The sequence below is a fragment of the Toxotes jaculatrix genome, chromosome 17 (genome assembly GCF_017976425.1).
Source record: "Toxotes jaculatrix isolate fToxJac2 chromosome 17, fToxJac2.pri, whole genome shotgun sequence".
NCBI classification, from domain to species: Eukaryota; Metazoa; Chordata; class Actinopteri; family Toxotidae; genus Toxotes; species Toxotes jaculatrix.
This window is the reverse complement of record NC_054410.1, coordinates 12,295,531-12,319,220: the sequence shown is the minus strand read 5'-3', so window position 1 is coordinate 12,319,220 and position 23,690 is coordinate 12,295,531. Positions and strand designations below refer to the sequence as shown.

At 40.6% G+C, this 23,690-nt stretch overlaps 1 protein-coding gene across 1 annotated transcript; it reads left to right on the top strand.

The window, feature by feature from the left end:
- Nucleotides 1-1,974: 1,974 nt before the first annotated feature.
- prkcha (protein kinase C, eta, a) lies at nucleotides 1,975-22,111 on the top strand. Its single transcript, XM_041060235.1, has 14 exons — nucleotides 1,975-2,651; nucleotides 7,017-7,080; nucleotides 9,963-10,116; nucleotides 10,212-10,246; nucleotides 10,335-10,417; nucleotides 11,019-11,148; nucleotides 11,249-11,382; nucleotides 11,546-11,677; nucleotides 11,874-12,047; nucleotides 13,646-13,800; nucleotides 17,600-17,738; nucleotides 18,389-18,577; nucleotides 21,197-21,343; nucleotides 21,515-22,111. Exons 1-14 carry the CDS (start codon nucleotides 2,301-2,303, stop codon nucleotides 21,662-21,664), a joined length of 2,037 nt encoding a protein of 678 aa, XP_040916169.1. The 5' UTR covers nucleotides 1,975-2,300; the 3' UTR covers nucleotides 21,665-22,111.
- The last annotated feature ends 1,579 nt before the right edge of the window (nucleotides 22,112-23,690 follow it).

Here is a 23,690-nt window from a genome sequence, read left to right as displayed (position 1 = left end):
TGTATTCATGTCTGTGTGTGTATCCAAGGCATGCATGTGTCTGTGTGTGTACAATGTACACATGTAGTCCACAAGCCTGTGTTCTCGGTTAGGTGTCTGGAGTCATGTCCCATGGGTGCATAAGTCAAGATTCGGTCATGACAACCACTTACAGAGAGAAAGTTAGACTGGAATGAGGAGGAAGGGATACAGGGCAAAGAGCCACAGAGTTGACAGACAGAGGGAGAAAAAGAGGGGGGGGGCGCCGGTAGAACAAAGAAACAAAACAAATCATTCTGGACTGTAAAAATGCCAGTTCTGGCTCCGGGGAAAGCAAGGGAGAGAGGAAGTAAAATATACAGATTTTTAAAGTTGTTTCGTAGAGAGAGGCAAGCAGAGAGGAAGAGGGGGGCAAAAGGTGAGGAGAGAAAAATCACTTTATCAGTCTTATTCTGCCCTCTGCTGGACAGTTCAACAAGATGGCTTTACTGGAAGGAGGAGAACTTATGATCTTTCTTATACTGTTTATGCACTATCGTGTTTACTCATGTTGGTAAAGGTGATCTGCAGCATGAATTTCAGCTGCAAAATATGTTACTTTAACCAACCAGGTACGAGGAGAGAAAGTTTCAAGCCTTTGCTGCTGATAGCCAAGAGTGTATTCACACCCCTGCATGAAGGCAATCCACTATCTGCCTGTTTAACCATTACAGCCCTCTCTGCTCAGTAAGGTCATGTCTGAGAGGTTGTTTACAAGACAGTCTGTATCCCAGGGATGTGTAAGATCTGGGACCTGGGTTCTTTATTTATAACAGCTGGGGCAGAGAGATGTGGAGCGCTGACATTTGGCAGAGTGGGGTGAGAGGTCAAGTCTAACACCAATAAAGTGGAGACTTTGATCGTGGCATTTATGGATGTAGCAGGCACGGCACCCTCAGCGAGAGAGAGAGGGAGAATAGCACTTGAAGAAGAAAAGCGAAAGGGATCGTATGGGAGCACTTAGGAGGACTATGAAGAAAAAAGGAAGAAGGAAATTAATTTATTGCAAATATTTAGCATCTACTGTTATTTATTTGAATCTGAAATTTCTCTTGCTAATTTGTTTTAAATTTATGAAGTAATTTTCAGAATATTTGTCCATTGATTTTCTGACAACAGACTAATCATTTAATTGACCAGTCATTTCAGCATCCAATCAAAACCATCACTGGCTGTCCCAAATTAGTGAGAGCAGCCTCTCTGTCTCACAGTATTTCACTTGGACTTCCCCAGCAAGAATCCTGCTGAGGCAGAACTGTAACCCAAGCCAGGATTTTACAAACACAGAGGTCATGAATCCAGACTCTCCTGTGCCACACAACACCAAAAAAACTCAACTTAATTAAGCATGCACAATACCAGCACCATGAAACTGAAACAACAAAATAAAATTAAGCCATAATTTATATTTATTATTTACACCTGGTGCTTTTCCTGCTGTGACATGTCAGAAGGCCCCGTATTGGATACAGGACTTTCATTTGGAAAGGAGTATTTTTATGATGTGGTATTGCTACTTTATCTTAATCCGAATACTTTTTCTAGCACTGAATTCAAGGTTACTAAAATCATATTTCACTGCTTTTCGAAGAAAGAAAAAAGAAAGAAAGAAAAGGAATAAGAAAGCTTGCAATCCCGTCATATATTCACCACAACTGTCACCAGAGGGCGGTATTTTTCTCCCTCATCACTGCACAGGTGAGCCGCCACAACACCTTCAGCAGAGTGATGCATCACGGTTGGTGTAGTTGCCAGATTCCTCTGTCCAAACAAGAACTGCAAATTCAACCATGTGACACAGCAAGCCAACAGTGACAGGCTGAGAGGCTGCGTCCTGTGACTGTTTGTTGTATGTGTGTGCGCGTGTGTGTGCGCGCGCGTGTTCTCCGTGACAAGTTATGCGGAACTTGCCCTCCTCCTCTTCTGCATGACAGTGTTGTGGCTTCCTACTTACTGAAACTTCTTGAAGCAGGTTCACACAGAGACAACACGTCGTTTTAGGGGCTGACAGTGTATGTCTGTGCTGCGAGGCGGGAGTTCCGCAGGTCTTTTAAGTCAGGATGGATGCAGACGTGCGCAAGAGTTGACGCCACATTAACGTATGAAGATCATAACTATGAATTTATCATAGCATTGTTGTCAGTCAGTGTTTATATGAAGTAGGCGTGAATGTTTATTTTTAGATCTTCGTACTTTTTTTTCGCTTTTTGAGGTTTTTTTTTTTTTTTTTTTTTTTTTTAATTTTCCGCGGAAGACTAAACTAGTTTGACTTAAAAAGAAAAATGAAGTTCAATGGTTATCTGAAGCTCCGGATCGGTGAGGCGGTGGACCTGAAGCCGACGACCTTCTCTCTCCGCCACACTGTCATCTTCAACAAAGCTCCTCCAGCACTGGACCCTTATATTGTGGTGAAGGTGGACGACTACAAAATCGGACAAACTCACACCAAACAGAAAACCAACACGCCGACTTACAACGAGGAGTTCTGCCTCAACGTGAACGACGGGAAACAGATCGAGCTGGCGGTTTTCCACGACACTCCAATCGGATATGATGACTTTGTGGCCAACTGCACCATTCAGTTTGAGGACCTCATCAAAACCTCCAACACAGGGGAACTTTTCGAGGGATGGGTAAGTCAAAGTCATCCTATCAGTGACAGAAAACTAGTAGGTAAACATTATGTCCAACCCTCATTACTCTGAGCATGGCAGGGTTAACCTATTAGGGTTCCCATGGGAGCACATTTCCTCTTGGGTCCCAGTTGACCCCTCCACACTGATACCTTTTATTATTAAAAGAGATGGATGTATAATCATTAAGGGGGGAACCGTTTTTCATGGTTTGTGATGTATTTCCTCACATGCTTTAAAACAGTTAACTAGACCTAAAAGCAGATATACTTGGGTCCAAGCACCCTGATGCAACTCTGAACCAAAGGGGCACTGACCAGTGGAGACCCAGAGTATGAGACCTTTTCAGAATACAACATTGAGCATTTGCCCAGAACTTGATCTGATTGAGCCTAGTATCAATACTCAAAAGAAGACTTTATATTAATAGTATTTATACAATGGGCATCATCGCCCACCCCCATCAAAGACCCAGATGCTAACCACTATTCCTATGCTAGAACAATACTTGGCCTCTGGTTTTTAGTGTTATTTGTTTCACGCTAATTTGATTTAAAAGAGCTAAACATGTTCCATGTGAGCACAATATCAACAAAGATAAAAAAGGAGGTGAAATTAGATGCTTCAACATTGAGACCCTCTGCAATGTTGGGCACTAATGCAGGGCCTGCCTTTGTTCAGGTGATCACATGACATGCGTTTGACTTGGGTTTTGGAGCTGTGTCAGATTGAATTTCCACTGATACAAAATCTGCCTTGATATTTACCCATTTAGTTTCAGAGGAATACTGTTAAAGAACTTAAAATTGCCATGTTGCTGCTACAGTTAAATTTATCACGGAATGGCCAGTTTCTTAAAGTTACCATACATCAGTGTTGACTCTACACAGGGAAGTTGTAGTTTCCCTATGAAAGCTTTGACACCTGCTGAAAACCTGAGAGCAGGTTTATTAAAAAAACGTTCCATTAAGCTCGAGGCAATTCTCACCGCACGTGTCTCCGACACTTCAAGTAACTTTGCCTGTTTTTCTCCCTGAAAACATCAACAGTACTTCATTCGCACTGAGCCCATCCCTCCCATCAAAACACATCCAAGATCCTCATATATTAAAATCTTCATATCTTAGTTAGGACAGTGTGCACTGGACAGGAACCGTTTGTTTCTCATACTTTCTGACTTTGAAGATTTTGGTGTGAGCATCAGTAAATATAGTCTGAAACCACAAACGCCACTCCTCTGGCAAGGTGTTAATTCTGGTTTTGAAGACAATGCAGGGTGCACAGACAAATGCACTTTGACCAGGTCTGCACACATATTTAGTATGATTACAAAACTTCTTGTTACAGAAGCAACCGTGGGTGCAAAGTTGCATACTTCAGCCTACCAGACTTGGTAAGCTGAGGTGTAAAAGAGCTGACAGTCTCTCTAAACTTTAGTACTTCAGTATGTCTAATGCACACTTGACAATCCAGTGAAGGAAGGGATTACAACAAAGCTCAGATTAAATACCTTGAGTAAAATATCATATTAGTCTCTCTCTTCCAGACACAAACAAAAACTGCCCGTTCAAACTTGAGTTTCCCTCTTGTCACTTGCTTTGATCCCTCTACAACTGTAAGCCTCTGCAGGTGTTACTGAATGTAACCTGAACCTGTCCAGGCCTGGAGCAGACTGAGGTGGTATCGACTTCATGCCACAGCACTCTCATTATATTTATGTATTCCCCTCTAGCCGTTACAGTTTCTGTCAATTAAGGGTACTTCTTCTTTTTCGGAAAAAAAAAAAATCAAAATTATCTAAACTTGAAGTGAATCTAATCACTAATCACCACATAGGTTTATAATATGCTTTAGTCTGTCACCAAAAAGCACACAACAAAGACTTTACAGTAACAGTGATATAAAAGAGATTTTTTTTAAAAAAAGAGGGCTTGTACAACATTGTGCACTGAAGGCAGATGCTTCGGTATCCTGAACTTGTACATTAATCACCAACTTTACTGATATTAACTAGAAAATCTCAACTCTCACCATCACACCTCACTGACCATCCAAACATTCAGACCAGACATCTACACTGACCTTGTAGTACCCTGTGGAAAAGTCTCTTAGCATGGCGTTGTGTTTGAGAAGTGACACATTTATGTTCTTGTTTCACTTTTAACAGATCAGAACATGCATTTTTGGTTGATGCATCGTAAAGAGATGCAGTTTTAAATAAACGGGTAAATTTAAGTTCATTACAATCAATAGCCACAGTTTACTTATAAATCCATTTCATGTAGAGATGAGAAATCAATATAATTCTGTCAGAAGAAGAGTGTATGTACTACTACAGTGAAAAATAACATGCAAGACTGCTTTGCGCAAACCTTCACCGAGACCCCAAGCACTGAGGGGAAGTGGTATGAAAGTGGAGCTTGGTCTGTAGTTTTAGAAGAAGTAATTGGTTAGTGTAGTTGGCTTCTGTCACTTCAAGACACACACTTAACAGTTGTTATCTGCTAGATCTGAACTGTGAAGGCTTTTTTGTTCTACGCTGCACAGAAGAAGTGCTGGGCTGGTTTGTTTCACATGTGAGGCACAAGCCTTCACACGCCTACACTGCCATTTATCTCAGCGTTCCCACCATCTGATCAGTGCTCCAGGGCTCACTGTTAAAGTATTCTCTCTCCTTTGGTTCTTATTCATAAGCTTTAATTCCTTTCTTGCCTTTTTTTTTATTATCTGTGCACATGATTTGGTTTGATGCACTTTAAACCCCACAAAAATCGTAGTGTCTTTACTGCTGCTATGTGGCATTTAAGCTCAACTTTCGCAGAATTTGTTAGTTACTCAACTTTTCCTCTTTTTAGCTCGGAGTGAAATTATTGTCAGGACTGACATCATGCATGTGAGACATTTACCATATGACATTTAGACACGCAAGGCCAGTTTCCGTTGCCTCCCACCCGACACTATGTTGTGACATCTTTGACTTTTTGCTCAGTTGTTAGAACCTTTTATTTCAAATTTTGTAGGCTATAATCAGTATTTAGGAATCTGTGTTGTTGGAGTTGTTTCTCTGGCTTGAAGTGACCTGATCCCTCTGAGGAGCACTGAAACTGAAAGTGGGTTAAAAATGGCACCTTGACATTTTCCAGTAAAGTGTACTGCTTGCTTGACTGAAACAGACCCTATGTACAGATTCTGAAAAAAAAAAAAAAAACACAAACGCTAAAAGGAAAAAAGAACTTCCTCCTCTTTCTCTTTGATACAGCATTAAATGTTCTGCTTTTTAACTACGGTGTCATGCTACCATCTCCTACATCTATTTTAGATCATTTGTGCTCTGTCTTATAGGATAGCTTCACAATTTCTCAAGTCTGTGTCAAAAAATGCTTACACACCCAATTGTACATTGAATATCAGCAGTTTTGTCCAGCTGAGGTGTCTTATCAGAGGAGAGACAAATTTCAGAAAGTCCCTAATGCATTGCACCTGTAGTAAGTTTAGTTTAGTTTTTTAGTAAGCAAGGGTTCAGATACCAAAGATAACACACATAGGGGAAGTCTTCACCGTGGGCAAGTGAGAGTTGGCATAAAGTCTAGACTGTGGATTGAGACACAGGATATGAGCAGATAACTGAGAACTAAAGTGGACATGAAGTGAAATGAACTCTTCCTTGAAATGAAAGTGTTACACTAAATGCACCAACTGAGCGGCAACATTTGATGCTTGATGTGTCATGGTTTTTGTGGGCAGTGAGTATTTTCCAGGTGGAGTCTATGTGAAACATAAATAAATTTATTTAAGCGTGCAGTGGCCTAAGTTTCCATTCAGCGGTTGCTGCAGGAAGGATCTTGTTCTGTTTGCCTATCGCTGTCAGTAGGTATTTGTAAGTCATCATTCTCAGGTCACCATAACCTCTGCAACCAGACTGACCTGCCAGACCCGCTTTGTTGTCTTTCTGTCACCATGTCCAAATTCCTCCGACATTACATGCACACCAAAGAATGCAAAAGTATGTAGTTTACATACCTTCATCTTTAGTGTGTCACAGCTGAAGGAATGATGCTCAGTCAAACAGTCAAACAGATACCATTTCACATCCCGTTTAACTCAGTTGTTGTAACTAAAAAGTTCAAATACTAATACTAAAAAGTTCAAATATACTTTTAAAATCATCAAATGGGCCTTTTTAGGGTGATTTACTTTTTTTTTTTTTTTTAAATAAATATTAGGTTGAGTGGCTTATATGCAGTTATAGATATGTTTTAGCATGACTTTGCTGAATATAATTGTGGTGGATCTCAATATGTGTCTGCTATATGGGTATTGGGTATGCAGAAATATAATTGTGTTTTTGTGTTTGCGTGTCTGCAGATGGACTTGGAGCCAGAGGGCAAGGTCTACGTCCTTATTACGCTCACTGGATCTTTCACTGATGGTAAGGCTGCTACTGTACGTTTCACTTTCAGTCCAGTTTTTCTCTTCACACCAAATTATCACCAAGTATCATCAGTTTTTTTTTCACACTCTTAAACAACAGCGCTAACAATGTATGTCACTTCTTTTCTCTTTTCTAGTCTGTGAAACACTGACTGCTGTTTTTGAATCATTATTATCTGTGAGCCATTAAATACCTAGAGTGCAGGCAAACGTGTAGGTTGGTACGTGCCAGGGATGCTCTGTCTGGCTAAATTGTTGTGATGGGAGGAAAGTTTCCTTTCTTCAGATGTCAAGGGACATCAGTATTGGGAACGTCTTTAGCTTAGTCATGTACAAGATCTTTTAGCCAGTGAGAGTTAATCATTTAAATTAGACAAGCGGGAAGTGACCTTGCAGATCTGTTGAAGGAGAAGTTTGGTTCGGTGGACTAATTGCCCTCTACTAAGTTCCCCTTTTCTATACTTTACCATCGTGCCTCACTGCCCACCAATCCTCAGGAAACACTGACATTTCATCATGTATGATGAGAGAGGTCAGTGGAGACTGGCTAGACTGGTTGGACCTCACAGAAAGGTTACGGTACCTCAGATAATCACTCTTTACTACTATGGTGAGCGGGAAAGCGTCTCAGAAGGTACAACGTTTTGAACCTTGACGTAAATTGGCTGCAACGGCAGTAGGCCGCATCGGTTGCTACAGTGGGCAAAGGCTTACGAAAACTAGACATCCGAAGACTGGAAAAACGTAGCCTGGTCTAATCACTCTGGATTTCTGCAGAGGCTGCAGGTGGTAGGGTCAGAATTTGAATGGTACACTACACTGCCAACAGCCCAGGATGGTGGTTGTGGTGTGTACCATCTTCTAATGGCTACTTGCAGCATGATAATTCCACCAACAGTGTTTTCAGACATTTTCTGAACTTTGAAAAGCTTCCGCCCCTGACATTTCCCATATTCTGAAATGTGCTGGGGGTTTTTTTGTTTGTTTGTTTTCCTGGTTTTTGTTTGTTTTTGTTTTACCTCCCTTGTTCGCTGCAGAGTCCAGGGTAATGTTTGCTTATCAGCAAAGCCCCATACTGTCACAAAACTACTAGCAAACATTGCAGAAACAAAAACCAGGCCAGAAATTTTCCCATTATCAATGTGTTGTTCAACCACAAGGAGGGTGTGTGGGGCTTCAAACACTGTATGTGGGGCTTCAAACACTGAGTATGAACAGTCACACTGTAATAGAAATCACAAGCTCATATGGTAAGTGAATGCACTATTCTTGCCTTATCTTTGCCAGATCCCAAATAGGGCTTGGCAGTGTGGTTTCAATCAATGTCACCATGTTAATGAGAATGTTTTCTGATATTGATATGTATCAACAAATTGGAAAGTCATTGTGATATGATTTCACTAATTCTTGATTAATAATATGTAATTATTGCCCTGCTATCGTCAACTTGAACTAGGTGAGACATGACGACTCATCTGTTTGTCTCTTAGATTCTTGGCCTTTTCAGAGAAAAACAACGTAGTTCGTAGTATTTTAGTCTGAATGTAAAGCCCCCTTTCACACCACTACCACTCATCTGTCTGCTGTTTACAGGGTCGTGATGGTGGGAGCAAGTAGGCAGGTTTCTGTAACGCGTGTGGTTTTCACCTCACAAATAGCTCGGCTACACTTGCTCAGAGCTAAAACACCTAGAGCCAAGCCATTCAGATGCGTGTCAAAAGTCAACTTAGATATGCACACAAATTTACACAATATAATGTCCAAAGTACCAATGTTCATCCTCATTTAAATACCTGACTTTTATTCCATCTGTCTCCTGTTGCATCCTTTCGTACTCTTCTGTGTCATATATATCAAGTAACAGTGATGAATTAGACCAAGTGTCATTAATTTAAAAAAACTATAACTAACTATAACTATAAACTAAACTATATCTTTTATTGTTGCATAAAAATGTGTCTTTCATCCCGGTGGTTAGGGTAGGACGATCTAGAGAAGAAAAAGTGACAGATGATATTCCTCTGATGATATCACAATATTTGTTTAGTTATGGAAAATCATCACTGTTGTCTAGTTGGTATCATGATGTTGGACTGAATGATAACATCAAGTCAAACCTCAAACCATCAAACTGGGAATGCTGGACCTGGTATTGTAAAGCATTTAAAAAATCATTCTTGGGACTCTGGGCTAACACTGAAGCAAGTAGTTGATCAAATTTTTTCAAATCATTAATTTTTTTGTCATTTATCAAGCAAAAAGCAAATTAATGCAAATTATCTGCTTGTTCCAGCCTCTCAGATTGGAAGATTTACTCCTTTTCAGTGTTTTATAACATACTATTTCATATTGAATATTATTGGGTTTCTGGCCCGTTGTTTTGACAAAACAAATCATTTAAAGATGCCATGTTAGGCTTGGGAAAATCATTATGGCCATTTTTCAAAACGTTGTGACCTTTTATAGACTAAATAATTCACTCTTTAATCAAAGAAATAATTGACATTGTACTCAATACACAATTACACTTTCAGTAAATAAGGAGCAAATAATATCCTTCATTTGGAGCTGTACTTCAACTCCCGTCTCTTTAGTCGCTACATGCTCCACTGTCAGTCACTAACTTTGTCTGTCTGCTGTTTGATGCCTGGCAGATGGTGCAGAGTGGGTGTTAAGTGGGGTTTTAGAAACAGCTGCATGCTCTCGCCAGAAGCAACACTATGACATAAATGAGAGCGAACCAAATCAGTAAAGTTGTGAGTCTAACAACCAAAACCATGACCTGAAACGCGCCACTAAGCTCTGCAGAGCTTAAGAGGCGAGCTGCAGAGTCCTGTGATAATTCTTTGTGCCTTTCCTTTGTTCTTATCTTGCTGCCAGACGATGCCATAGTGAAAGAGAAGACCTACAAGCAGTTTACGAGGAAGCGGCAGGGGGCCGTGAGACGGAGGATCCACCAGGTCAACGGACACAAGTTCATGTCCACTTTCCTCCGCCAGCCCACCTTCTGTTTCCACTGCAAAGAGTTCATCTGGTGAGAAAGTCGAGCAAGGGTGAATCACTTCTACCTGCATGTATCTGTGTGGACTGTAAACTGGATCTGACTGTGTCTCTGTCTCTGTGTTATAGGGGCGTTTTTGGAAAACAGGGTTACCAGTGCCAAGGTCAGTCGACCTTATTTTTTCCTTCTGACACAGTTACTAAAACATACCCACAAGTTATGAGTTTGAAATTCAACGGTTGTCTTTTCAGTGTGCACCTGTGTGGTTCACAAACGATGCCACCAGCAGGTCGTCACAGTGTGTCCACGCATGAAGAAGACGGCAAAAGAACAGGTAACAACAGTTTGACTGTCAGCTAAGACACTTTAATCAACTAAATAACAGTCTCCCTGTTCAGTAACAGTGTCAATATGCTGTGTGTTCAAGCTCTCAAGTTACTGTCGCTGGTATTTCACACATTTCAAGCAAGATTTTTATTTGTAATACAGAATGTGCAAAAAATGGCAGGCCTGTTAGACAGTCCCCCACCCACACACACACACACACACACACACCTCTGATTCACACCTGCACTGATCAACAGACTATACTGGTTCCTCTTTCTGTGTTGTGGTGGTCATTGATCCGGAACACTCTACTGTACTTTTCCACACATGCTTGTTATAGCGTTTTCATATGTTGATATAAATACACCTGTGCTTGTTTTAGCATTTGAACATTTCATTTTTGTTCTGTTGTCCGATAAAAGTTTCTCAGAGGAATTCGGAGAGAAAAAGTTTCACAGCAGACTCAGTTTCTCAACAGACTGTGTGAAAAAATGTATGTGTGGCAATTTATGGTTATTTAAAGTGTGTGCACACATGGTTGAACATCCTGTTGAAATATGTAGTGATTAGTTTATATTGTGCCTTCATTGTGTGTCCTCTCTCTGCAGCCCACAAACCAAGGCTTCAGCATCAATGTCCCTCACAAGTTCAACATCCACAATTACAAGTCGCCCACTTTCTGTGACCACTGTGGCTCACTGCTGTGGGGAATAGTCAGGCAGGGGCTCCACTGTAAAAGTAAGACCCATGTCAACATTCATGCGTCAGAAAAGCAGAATCTCAAATGTCCGACTTTGCCTTTTACGAGTGTTTCTATCTGTGTGGTTTCTCTCTTCAGTTTGTAAAATGAATGTTCACATCCGCTGCAAAGGCAACGTAGCACCAAACTGTGGGGTCAACAGTGTGGAACTGGCCAATAAGCTCGCAGAGATGGGTCTGCAGGCTGGAGGACTCTCTAAACGCAATTCAGTGGTACAAAGCCTGAGTTATTTTTTTTGCTTGTATTTTTTTTTTTTTTTTTTTTTTTTTTTTTTTTTAGTATTAATCAGATGAGTACTAAGTTTACCTAAATGTGGCTTTAATCAGCCTAATGTAATTGGTGTTTTGTTTTGTTTGTTTGTTTTTGTACTGACAGGCCAAAAGTGTCAGCCAGGAGAGGATGCCCTCTGAAAGGAGGGAGAGTACAGAATCTCAGGAGCAGGCCCCTCGGCTGGGAATTTCAGACTTCACGTTCCTTCAAGTACTTGGCAAGGGCAGCTTTGGCAAGGTGCGAATGAAAAGAGACACATGGTTACTCGAAGGAAAAAAGCATTCAACAACTATTTATCAGTTAATATTTCTAATACCAGAAGAAATTAAGTTAAATAAATATCACCTATTCTGACATGGCCTTAAACTAACACTGAATTGTGGAAAATTTTTGAATTCTCCTCTGCCCGACTGAGTATCTGTTGTGTCTGCAGGTGATGCTGGCGAAACTTAACAGCAAAGACCGGGTATTTGCTGTCAAGGTATTGAAGAAGGACATCATTTTACAGGATGATGATGTGGAGTGTACCATGACAGAGAAGAGGGTGCTGTCACTGGCTCGCTGTCACCCCTACCTCACGCAGTTGTACTGCTGCTTCCAGACACCGGTCAGTAAAGATACACACTTGTGTCACAGTTCATTTATTTATTGATTTATTGTTTTATTGTGAGTGTTGCTACCTGGTTTATGTTTTCTGCTCGTGTGGTTGAGTGTACCATGTTGCTTTTCATAAACTGGTCAGCAGGTGGCAGCAGTGTCCTAGTCTTGCGTCTCCTGAGAGGGTGTGAGGAAGTGAATGATGCTTAGCTGGCAGAGCCGGCCTTTTCTGGCTCAGACAGGACACTCCTAATCTGCTTTAGCTTTGTTTGGATCGCCCCTAACCTACTTTACCTCGGGTCAAAATAGAGTGGCAGCAGTAGTAGTGAAGAATCGACTCAGTGACACTGATCTCCTAAACGAGTCAAACCCACACATGAGCACACAGCCGCAGTGAGCAGCTCACAGCATCGCAGCCTTTTTTATGTTCCTTGTCACCCTTTTTCTGAGCAGTCAATAAAACTGAGTCAACCTTTTCCTGTGAAACAAACCCAAGAACATTTTTTTAAATGTGTATAAAATATGTTTGAAAGTGTATAGTTATCTGTGGTTTTACATTTTGTTGTAACATTGATATTATTAAAATGATTACATGTTTTCTTTTTAAAGAGTATCTTTGTGATATTTGAAAAATGAAAAAGTGGGCATGGAAAGAGTGGAGGGTGGTTGTAGTTGCACCTGTGGAGTAGTAGGCACTTTTACCACATGATGCTTCTTTGGAGAATTGTCTTTAAACATGGCAGTTTGTCATCAGCTGCTCAACTTCAAATCTAATCTTGCATAGTCAGACATTGAACTCATGAAGTTCATGGAAGTTTGGAGAAAGTCTTGCAAAACAGATTAGGTTTAGCTAAACTTTGGAAATCCCAGAAGAAGTGTTCCCCGGCTGTGGATTTAAAATGTCCACTCCAGGAAATGGCATCTGTGGTTACTTCAATGTCCAAGTAGAGATAGATTCTCCTTACAGAAATGAATTTAGTAAAGTAAAAACAGCAAACCAGGTTTTTGGGATAAAGTTGCACTTGCACTAGAACTAAGCTGTTCTAGTGTGGATTTAAAGATTCTCTCAGCTGTACAACTAGACCACACACAGAGTGCTGCCTGCTTTGCTTGTGCAACACATTCTGGTTAAACATTTTTCATGTAATCTTGGGGTAAAAAAAAAAAAAAAACAGACCACTCATAAGCCACAGAGCAGTTAACAAGAGTCAGCTGCAGCTGAATATCTTGATCACTCCAGGAAGCTTTATGGGCAGATCTGTACATCATGGTCTCCTGCAGTGTGTGTTCTTTTCCCCCAGAGTCTCATTTTCTAGATCATATATTGACCATAGCCTGTAATGAGAAAGAAAGATTAATGGGTTTGATCAGTATTTTTATTAATTAATTTATTTATTTATTTTGCCCCGCTGACTTTAAACTGTGGTTAGTTGCACAGGAATCCATGAAATTAGATGTGAAATATATGAGAAGCAGCCATTTATCATCTTTGAAGCAATCTCAGCATGCCCATGGTCATGGGCTGTTGGATTGTTTAATGACATGGTAGCTTCTGAGAGGCTCTTGTGGTTTGTGTGCACATAATTTTCTCCCTGCTTCCATTTTCAGGACCGTCTCTTCTTTGTGATGGAATTCGTGAATGGCGGCGATCTTATGTTTCACATCCAGAAGTCCCGGAAGTTTGAAGAGGCTAGAGCACGTTTCTACACGGCAGAGATCACCTCCGCTCTCATGTTCCTGCACAGCAAAGGCATCATCTACAGGTGTGAATCAAGGAACACAAACAACAGTTCAGTTTGATGTGCCACAAAAAGTAGAACACTGACATTCCATGCCATTTAGTCTTTTTGAATCCTGAAATAGTTATTTATTTGTGTGGAAAATTAAACAGGCTTAAAAAAAAAGGCAGCTCTACAATGTCTTGTTTTGTGAAATTTGAGACAAAAGCCCCAATAATAAAATTAGGATTATCAATCGGTTTGGAAACCACAAACTTATAACAGAAAACCTATGTTATGAGAGCTTCAAATATAAAATTTTAAAAGATGGGGGCGTTATGAAAATTTTAGGACGTAGCTTGACACACTAGCAACTAAAATTCAGAATACCCTGCTTCGGCCTCTTTCCACCATTTGTTTAATCTGCCTTTAGCAAATTGTTCAACTTCTTATGAGTGAAGTACAAAGTCTTAAGATGGATGTGTTAACCTCTCAGTGTCTATTCAGCCATTATTTCCACACTTCCTGTTTCATTTGAAAAACGAGTGCAGTTTTTGGGGCCAAAAAATGCATGAATCAGTTGCACCGTGATCTGATCTCAGCCTTCTCCCAAACTATTGAAGTTCTTCCTTCATGAAGTGTTTTCCATCAGTAATTGTTCTAGCAGCTCTTGCAAACACTTACGCTGCGAATCCAGATGTTCAGTTTTAAGCTCATTATCACACCTACATTTTCCTCGAGGCTCTGGTCATGCCCATACCGTATAAAAGCAAGCACCCTATAACAACAGACTGCCATAAACAGCATGATAACAATGTTCTCTCTTTTTTTTTTTAACTGAACTGCACTTTCGAGAATAGAATTGAATTCTGATTATATATGGTAAGCATGTTATTGCTCCTAGCCCTACCTCAGATATTGGGTGGCAGAGCAGTGGGCTTCCTGACCATACATGATGATGAAAACCAAGTGTGGGGGGGGGGGGGGGGGGGCATGATGTGACCTAACAGTAAATCCTGAGTTATATTTAGTGGTACATGTGTTCTGTGTCAGCCTGCGCCACATAGCATGACTGTTAGCTTAAGAGGCCTCACGCAAGTTGCATGCTGCAACTAAAATAACAAGCCAAATAGCAGCTTGCACATCAGGCCAGTGTAAGCGGAGTAGAGCTTGTGATGCCACAGGGTGTCCATGTTTCCTGCTACCTTACTAAAAGAAGTTCAAAGATTTTGTTTAAAGAAATGCCTTGGTTTTTCAGGATTAAAAATACATGCAAGGGTACAAGGGTATTGACAGTGGAGACTTTACAACAGTCTCAGTCCATACTTTCTATTTAGCAAGGAGAGTAGAAGTGTACAGGGCCCAAAAACAGTGTTATGAGCCCGTTGTGGAAACCAGTATAAAAGGCCTGCAATAAACACTGCCTTTTATGGTGCTTAGAAAGTTTTGTTGCAGCTGTGCAAGAGGGGTGTGGTTTTTGTGGTGCATCATTTTTTGCCCCCCACTGTGTCAGAGAACAAACCATGTAAGAAGGGAATAAAATAATAAAAAAGAATTGATTTTACAAATGAAATAATTTTAAGGACACTTTAAGTTATCATGTAAAACACACTCTAAACTTTGACTTGTATTACTGTGGTATAAGTTGCACAGCTTGTGCGTCATTGTCTTTGTCAGCACTTCCTCCTTTCTTCTTTGGAAATTTTCATGGTAGTGCAACTCTTGTCTCTGTCAAGGTCAGTTGCTCTTGGGGTATAACAAAGTTTACTGCCTTAGTCTGATCAAAATTGCAGATGTTTACTGTTACTATGCCACAGTGCCCGACTGACCTATTTCCCATAGAAAGAGGTTCAAAGGCCAAGTCACACTTGGTCTTTGTCTGTCCAGGGTGATGAGGCAGGTGGATGAGAGAAGAAGAGCACTAATTGCAGTGAGTTATTTGCACTGTGATGTACTGCCCCGTTTAGCCCAGTGATCAGAGGTCGCAGAACTGCCAGAGATAGGGATTAATTTCTTAGTGAACACATTTATACAAAAATGTATGCACCAATAGTACTGGAAAGAGCTTTGGAGCATAAAAACATTTGCAGAACTGGCCATATATCTGGAGAAGAAAATCACACACATAAAACTTAAATAAATACTGGTCCCCATTTTAGTTCTCTTGGATTTGTTTTTCAAGTTGTCTTAAGCCCTTACATGCCCTTAACTGTGTACTTCACGGCTGAGCGATCATGATGTGTGAGCATCAGTGTTGCTCTCTTTCGCTTTGTTTGTTAGGCTGTGATGGGCAGGCACCATGAGCATATGAGTCAGTGTTACACAATCAGCTTACAGTAGAGAAGAGCAAAGCAATTTTGCTTGACCATCAGTCTCCCTGTCTCTTTCACATTCAGAATTTCCATGTCAGTACTTGTCATCCTATTTCAAGGAAGTCTCCTAGAATCCTTTCCTATTGTTTTTTTTTGTTGTTGCTGTTTTTTGCTGGAATTAACAGGTAATGCTGGAATTGCTGGAATTAACAGGAAATAGAATCTGTTGTTTAAAAGTTGTGTGAATATCCCAAATGTTGTAATTTATTGGCATCAGCGTGTGCTCTTACATAGTATCTTCCGTCTTGCTTCAGGCCATCTCTTTAAAATGACCTTGGTCTAAAGATGGGTCATCTGATCTCAGATTACAGCTCCACTCCAGAGCCCACACTCAGGAGGTTTAATCTCCTCTGTCAGATGACAAAGCACCAGCTGACATGAACACAGAGCAGGAGATTTTCCCAGCGTTTTGGAGGCATCCACATTCATAGTCTGCAAAGGGGAACACACTTCCTCTGATATTAAAATACATTTTATTTTAAATTCAGTTAATATTAATAATTAAGGCAGACTCTTATTATTGCTTTCTAAAAAGACTGAGGAGTTTGCACATTATTAGTGAATCACTTCAACAAGTGCAAAATGATTCCTGTTAGCAGGGTTATTCATCAATTTAGCAACACCAAGCACACAACAGACAAAACTATGTAACTGTTTTCAATCTAATAACCTTATTAATATAAGAAATGTTATAATGTAATAAAATAAAATGTTGGTAGCTTTGGATTCAACTGAACAAAATAAGTCAGTTTTATTTACACAGCCTGAAATCACATTTGACTTTTGCACTTGATTAGACTACTGAAAACCTTTGGGCGGAAGAAAATGAAGAAACATAAGAGTTTGGCTATAATAATTTATATATTTTAACATTTATGGTTGAAGTATTATGCTGATTGTAACTTTGCCAAAAATATGTTCCAAATTTCATTGATTAAAGAAGATGATAAAGATGATAGTCCTACTTCCTTCACCTCCAGTTCAGGTGACCACATTCAATTTCCCTCAATGTAAATTGAATCCGTTGCACAAAAAAAAACCCAAAACAAAACAAAAGTTCAAATTTTGCCGTTCCTGGATGCAGAATAAATATTGACATCAGAGCACCGTTTTTCTCTTGCCAGATTGAGTGGTCATCTGAATGTGTCAGACTTTTCCTGGCTGCCATGTAATGGCCTGTTAATGTCTCCTGCTGCCACAGAAACTTCACTGTCCTCAGAGGACCTTTTCTTTTTTGTCTCACCACAAATTTCTACCTCCATCAGATATAAGTAGAAACAACACTAACAGTCTGCAAATGGAGACTGAGCACAAACTGACATTTTAGCAGCTGCTGGCGTCAGTTGGATTATAGCATTTGATTAGCTTCAGGCCTTTGCTCTTTCACATATTGATCGATTTGTGTCTGCTGGATAGCAGTGTCTCAAAATAAATATCTAATCTTCTCTTTCTGTGTTTGTCTTGCCTCTCAGGGATCTGAAATTGGACAACGTTCTTCTTGACAAAGACGGACACTGTAAACTGGCAGATTTTGGCATGTGCAAAGAAGGCATATTTGAAGGTGCAGCAACAGGAACTTTCTGTGGGACCCCGGATTACATTGCCCCCGAGGTCAGTTTCTGTTCTTGCTCTGAACAACATAACCATGTACTCACAGTTACAGTCACACTCATAACCAGTAACTACAGACTGTTGGATCCCAGATACAGGTCATTTTCCAATGTTTTGATGCCGGTTTTACATATTGCAGCAAAGAATAAATTCAACCATGTGTAGCTTCCTGTAACACAGGTTCTCTGAGTTCATCTGAAGCAGTTCCCAGTCCCATCCTCTCTCCATCACACCACCTCACTAAAAACAAACTTTGTGGTCACCACCCGTCACTCCAAACTCCTTCCTGACTAACTGGAAGGCAGCACACCTGTGAGGTCAGCTTGTGAATGGCGCTGTTGACATTACAAGCCCTGATCCCCTTGTCAGAATGCAGCTTCACAGGCGTGGTTTGATTTCATAATGAGGGATTAAGATGGTGTCCTCATGTTGGACATTTTTTTCTCTGACCAAGACTGTGAGTCTGGGTTTATGAAAGGCTGCTTTGCTGTCCTCAACACTTAATCCTCAGTGTAGCCTTGCTGGTAGTGCACAAATTAAGCACACTGCTAACTGATCCTCATGGATTGGTTTCAGGTTTTGCCGCAAAACTCTCTAATGCTGAGCTGTGATGGGTAACTTTATTGGTATGCTGTCACATGTTTTCGCAGATCCTCCAGGAGATGCTGTATGGCCCCTCTGTTGACTGGTGGGCTCTGGGGGTGCTGCTGTATGAGATGCTGTCAGGACATGCCCCATTCGAGGCCGAAAATGAAGATGACCTCTTTGAATCCATCCTCAATGAAGAGATTGTTTATGCATCTTGGCTCAGCACAGAAGCAGTGAACATACTCAAAGCTGTGAGTTTGCATCTATTAATTTTGTATTCACAGTTAGTGAGTGGTTCATCAGCTGTTAAAATGTTCATGATGGATAAAGCTGGATGAGAGCCAGGTCTTGCTGCAGTCTTTGTCTGTTTGGCAGACACTTGCTGTCCTCAGACCACCTCTGTCAGACTTTGTCCACTTTATACAATTGCAGGAAATGTCTGTGAACTGAACTAATGATAGAGGAAATCAGTTTCTCACAGGGTTTGTGACTAGCATTGTGGAAAAAACCAATAAGGTGTAAACTTTTACTAAAAGACCAATTCCCTGCATTCCTGGATAGCGTAACAAGAGCCTGCAATAAGATATATTAAGATATCAAAGGTCTGAACACCTCTGTTCTGGATTTCTTTGATCATGGTTTGTTATTTGTTGCCCTTTAGACTGACTGATACTGTGACTGCAGTGTGACTGACAGCTCTACAGAGCTCTGCCAGCCAGCTGTTTGGCCTGGGTCTCTTACATAACTATATTAAGGCACGGTTCGCTGCCCAGCTACAGCACACAAGCTATAAATACGACAACACCTCCTCCCTCCATTCCTCCCCTCTTTGCACCATGTTCTCCTCCTCTTATCCATGTTGTTATTCTAGCATGCTTTAGGAAGCACCGAACCAATCTCCCCAGCTGATTTGTGTCACTTCGCCCAGTGTCACATGTTACATAAAGATGCATGTCGGTGTGAGTGGATTTGAACGCTGCTGCACTATTTATACTGAAGGTTGATCCGTTGCAGGGTTCTTCATGTTCTCATTAGCAAGTTCATGGAGCTTAGTTGTCAGGTTGTTCACGGTTTTATGAGGATATTTAAAAAAATAATCACGGGTGTTGAGTTTGTTGGTTTGTTTGTTGACAATAATTCCTTTTTTTGAATGATAACTGAAAGTTACTTTAGTGGTTTGTGTAAACATGTTGTATAAACAGTTGGATACTGATAACCAGATGAAGCTACTAATGACGGCCAAAACAAACAGTTATGTACATTGTTGATTTTTGATAAATCAGTTAACCATTTATTCTGCAAAACAGTACGCAATTCTGAAGACAGTTTCTCAGAAACCAAGGAGATTTTATTTACTTTGCTTCTTTTGTCAGACCAATGGTCCAAAATCCATAGATGCAACATTTACATGATGTAAAACATCAGATACTCACATTCAGAAGCTGGATTCAGCAAATGATTGTTATTTTTCATTAAATGATAAATAGAATCAATCAAAAATATTGATTCAGTTGACTGATTAATTGACTTGTAGTTTCAGCACGTAACAGCAAGTATTCTTTTCTGATGGCACTGCACCGTTCTGCTGGTGTAACAGAGAACGGCCTCTTCATGTACCAATGCTGACATGGCAGGTCTGGTGCTGAGGATGGCACAGCAGACGTGTAGCCATGGAAAGATGGCATCAATTTCAGTGGAATAGTTTTTCCTGAGTTTTGTGGTCCGTAGGTTCCCGAACTGATTGACCCCCGCTGCTCTGTCTGGCTCCCATTTAATTACACTTTAAGAACCATACTGGTGTACTGGTGTGTTTTGTAGCCACAGATCACGTCATCAATCCCTACATGCAGCTGCATCAGCATTAAACTGTCATGTTTCTTTGCCCTATCCAAAAGAGGTGTGTTAACCTATGTCAAACAGGATTCAAGTCTCTGCATGTTGATTATCATGGTGCTCTTATATCATCTCTTGTATTAGCAAGTAAAGCTGCCTAGAAGCTGGGAGATCAGTCCAAAAACTGTTGTACACTTATGAAAATTATCAGTGGTGTTTGAGGCATGTGTGTTTTGTGAAGACTAAGCAGCACAAAACCAATATGGTGGTTGGTTTTTAAGTTCATCCCCTCCTCTTTATCTTTCCATCTCCCCTTTTGTGACATACTTTTTTGTCACACTTCTTGTGTTGATGTCTGTCGTCCCCTTTCTCTTTACTCCTTGAACTTTGCTGAGGCATGCAGTGATGTTTAGGACAAGTCTCTGGTAGTTAATAGTATTTGGAGCTGATATGGCAAGACATATTAATCTTTCCAACGACTTTGGGTTAATCTGGCCGCTGTCACTGTGAAGACGCAGGCTCATTTGTTTGTTGTGGTCTCGTCTGAATGTCACCGTCAGCTCCCACGGAAAGTTAAAACAAAGCTTTATCACTTTTAGTTTGTTTGGGTCTCTCCCACCTACTAGACTTTAGTGGTAGAGAAGAAGTTGGATTTCAAAGCGTGATTCGCTGTTCTATTGTTTCATTGTGTACAAAACCAGGAAGTGGAGACTTAGTTATGTTTTATTGAACCTAGTTGAACTCTGTCCTACTTAACCATTGTGGGAGGTGTTAGACAGTGTAGGGGGTGTTTTTCTGAGTTGGGAGGCGGTCGTTGACTGGATGTCTCCTGGCTTGAATCCAGTTTGGCACTACTCCAAAATAATCCAGTATGATCTAGCTGAATGACATTCATCAAGTTCTTATTTCCTCACTTTGAATAGATCCTGAATTAAAATTCAGCTGAGGTTTGATTCAGATTTATTTGTTATCTTTTTTTTTAATTCCTTGCTTTGTCTTAAGTGTCTGTGAATTCATCCATCTTCTGGTTTTCACAGTTCTTGACGAAAAACCCGGCCCGGCGTCTGGGCTGTGTGCCCTCAGAGGGCGGCGAGAGCGCTGTGACCAGCCACGCGTTCTTCGCTAACATTGATTGGGAGAAACTGAACCGCAGAGAAATAGAGCCACCTTTCAAGCCGAGGATCGTAAGTCACAAGAATAAATTTATCGATGGGCCTGACAGTGTGTGTATAAATGATAGTGAAGACACTCAGCAGATATTTCATAGTATTTGACTTTGTCTGACCTTGTGGCTATGGCCATACTTTTTGCTAAAATGTTGCTGCTGATGAACTATTGTTTATTATTCCCCCCAGAAAGCACCAGAGGACGTCAACAACTTTGACCCAGATTTTACTCAGGAAGAACCCACCCTCACGCCCATTGATGACCCCCTGATCCCTTCCATCAACCAGGAGGAGTTTCGTAACTTCTCCTTCACTTCGCCCGAACTACTGGAGAGCTAAAAGTCTCCTCGATGTTCCACAAGTCATCCTGCACTTGTCTCGTTCTTGTCATTGTCTATGGCTTTGTCTAAGACAGTTCCCAGTGGTATGTACAGTATCACACTGACACATTCCCTAGAGACGGGAGGGTGCAAAGCACAGAGGGGTCAGCCAAGCACATTCTCAACAAGAACTGGGCCTGCACCTGATGAACTCTTAAGCACTCCTGGAATTTCTGAAAAAGTGGCGAGTCATCATCTTTTGAAATGACTTTTAGTTTTACTGCTTGATTGGGAAACATTCATGCAAGTGTCTGTGTAGAAACATTGTATTTGATATGCTGATGTGATGTAAAGTTGTTTGACAAAGTTGTGGAGCATCAGAATTTTATTTTACATTTTGCTCTCACACAAATGGATGAGTTTGCTTCCAGCTACTTCAAATGAAAAAGCACTTTTTGGAGCCTAATGGTATGGTTTGTGTTTTTTTTTTCACTTTAGTGCTGTGCAGAGAACAGGAGAAATCAAGAGCTAATTTTAAACAGACTGCCAGAGATTCCCAGAAAAGACGAGCCGCCAGTTAAAATCCTGGAAGGACTGAGTGAGCAGATGAAATACTTTCTCAATGATGTGACCCTGCTCTGGAAAAATACAAATACACACAGGCTAAAGCTGAGTCCGTCCACTTTCAAAATAAAAGGCTAAAACTTAAATGATGCTTGAAAAACAGCAGAATATCCAACTCGATATAAAAAAAGTTTAAATTAGGTTACATTTTTAATTAAATTAAAAATGATTATTTTTCTCGGTTACTGGTGTCAGTTTTAGATAAAAAGGTGATAATAGGATCATTTATTTAACAGTCACACCCTGTGACAAAAACTTGGCATGTGTCTCAGTGACCCTCTGTGTAATTCAATCAGCCGGGGCGTGTTCAGGATAATGCATGCTTTCTTCTGAGGTGAAAGCTCTGTCATGATTCATGCTGACTGTGAAATACCCAAAAGTCTGAGATTTCACCACACAGTTACCTGAACAGAAGGAGAATGCCGGTATGGTGTTTGGCAGTTGCCAGAATCAAAGGAGTTTGGATGTGTCTGGAGGTCACTCAGTCTACTGCTGTCTATTGACACACACTCTCTTTCTCTCAACAAACACTGAGTCTTTGAAAGCTTCCAGGTCTGTGGGCAGGCTGCCTGAGTTATGGGAGCTCACATGGGGCCATTTTCAAACATGCAAATCTGAGAAAGTTGAAGTTACTGAATATTCTTGCTGCTGAACATTTAGACCAACCTCTCTGTGAGAACACAAAATGGAAACTCAGAGGAGATAGACAGAGAAGGACAGAATTTAAAACCTTACCCCTGCAATACAGTAACATTGGCCAATCATGTGGTGGAGGCCTTTGATAATTCATTTTGTCATCACAAACCATCAGAGAATAAACAGGAAGCCGCACAGCGTCATTACTGTCGCCTTGGATAGAAACAGGAAGACACAATCATGCTTTTTTTTGTGCTACTTCGAGAAGCATGAATACAGTTTACCGTGTGCTTTTGGTAATAGAAATTGAAACTTTTAAAACAATAACAAAGGAAAAACAAAAAAAGAAGCTTGCATTGTGTGGAATCTTGTGTGCCCCACGCTGAACCTGCTCAGACATGAACAGCCCCGACCTTACAGGACGGAGATGGAGTCTTCCTGTTAGTTTGAGGGAGGAAGTCTTCAGGCTCCGCATCACATCTGTTTATCTCCTCAACCCCTGATCCTGTGGAGGATTGCCATGCTAAATACTGCAAATTGTTTGGCTCAAGCCACAAAAATGCCTGTCAAGCCAAGTCAAGTCAAATCAATTTTATATATAAAGAACTGAATCATAACAGAGAGCAGGAGGAAAGAGAACATAGTACAGTTCAGGTTACACATAATAATAACAAGACTAATAAGAACACAATAATAGTGCAAGTAACAGGAAACAGGACTAATGATAAGACTAATAATAGCACTAGGAAAACTAATGATAATAAGACTAATAATAGGACTAATAA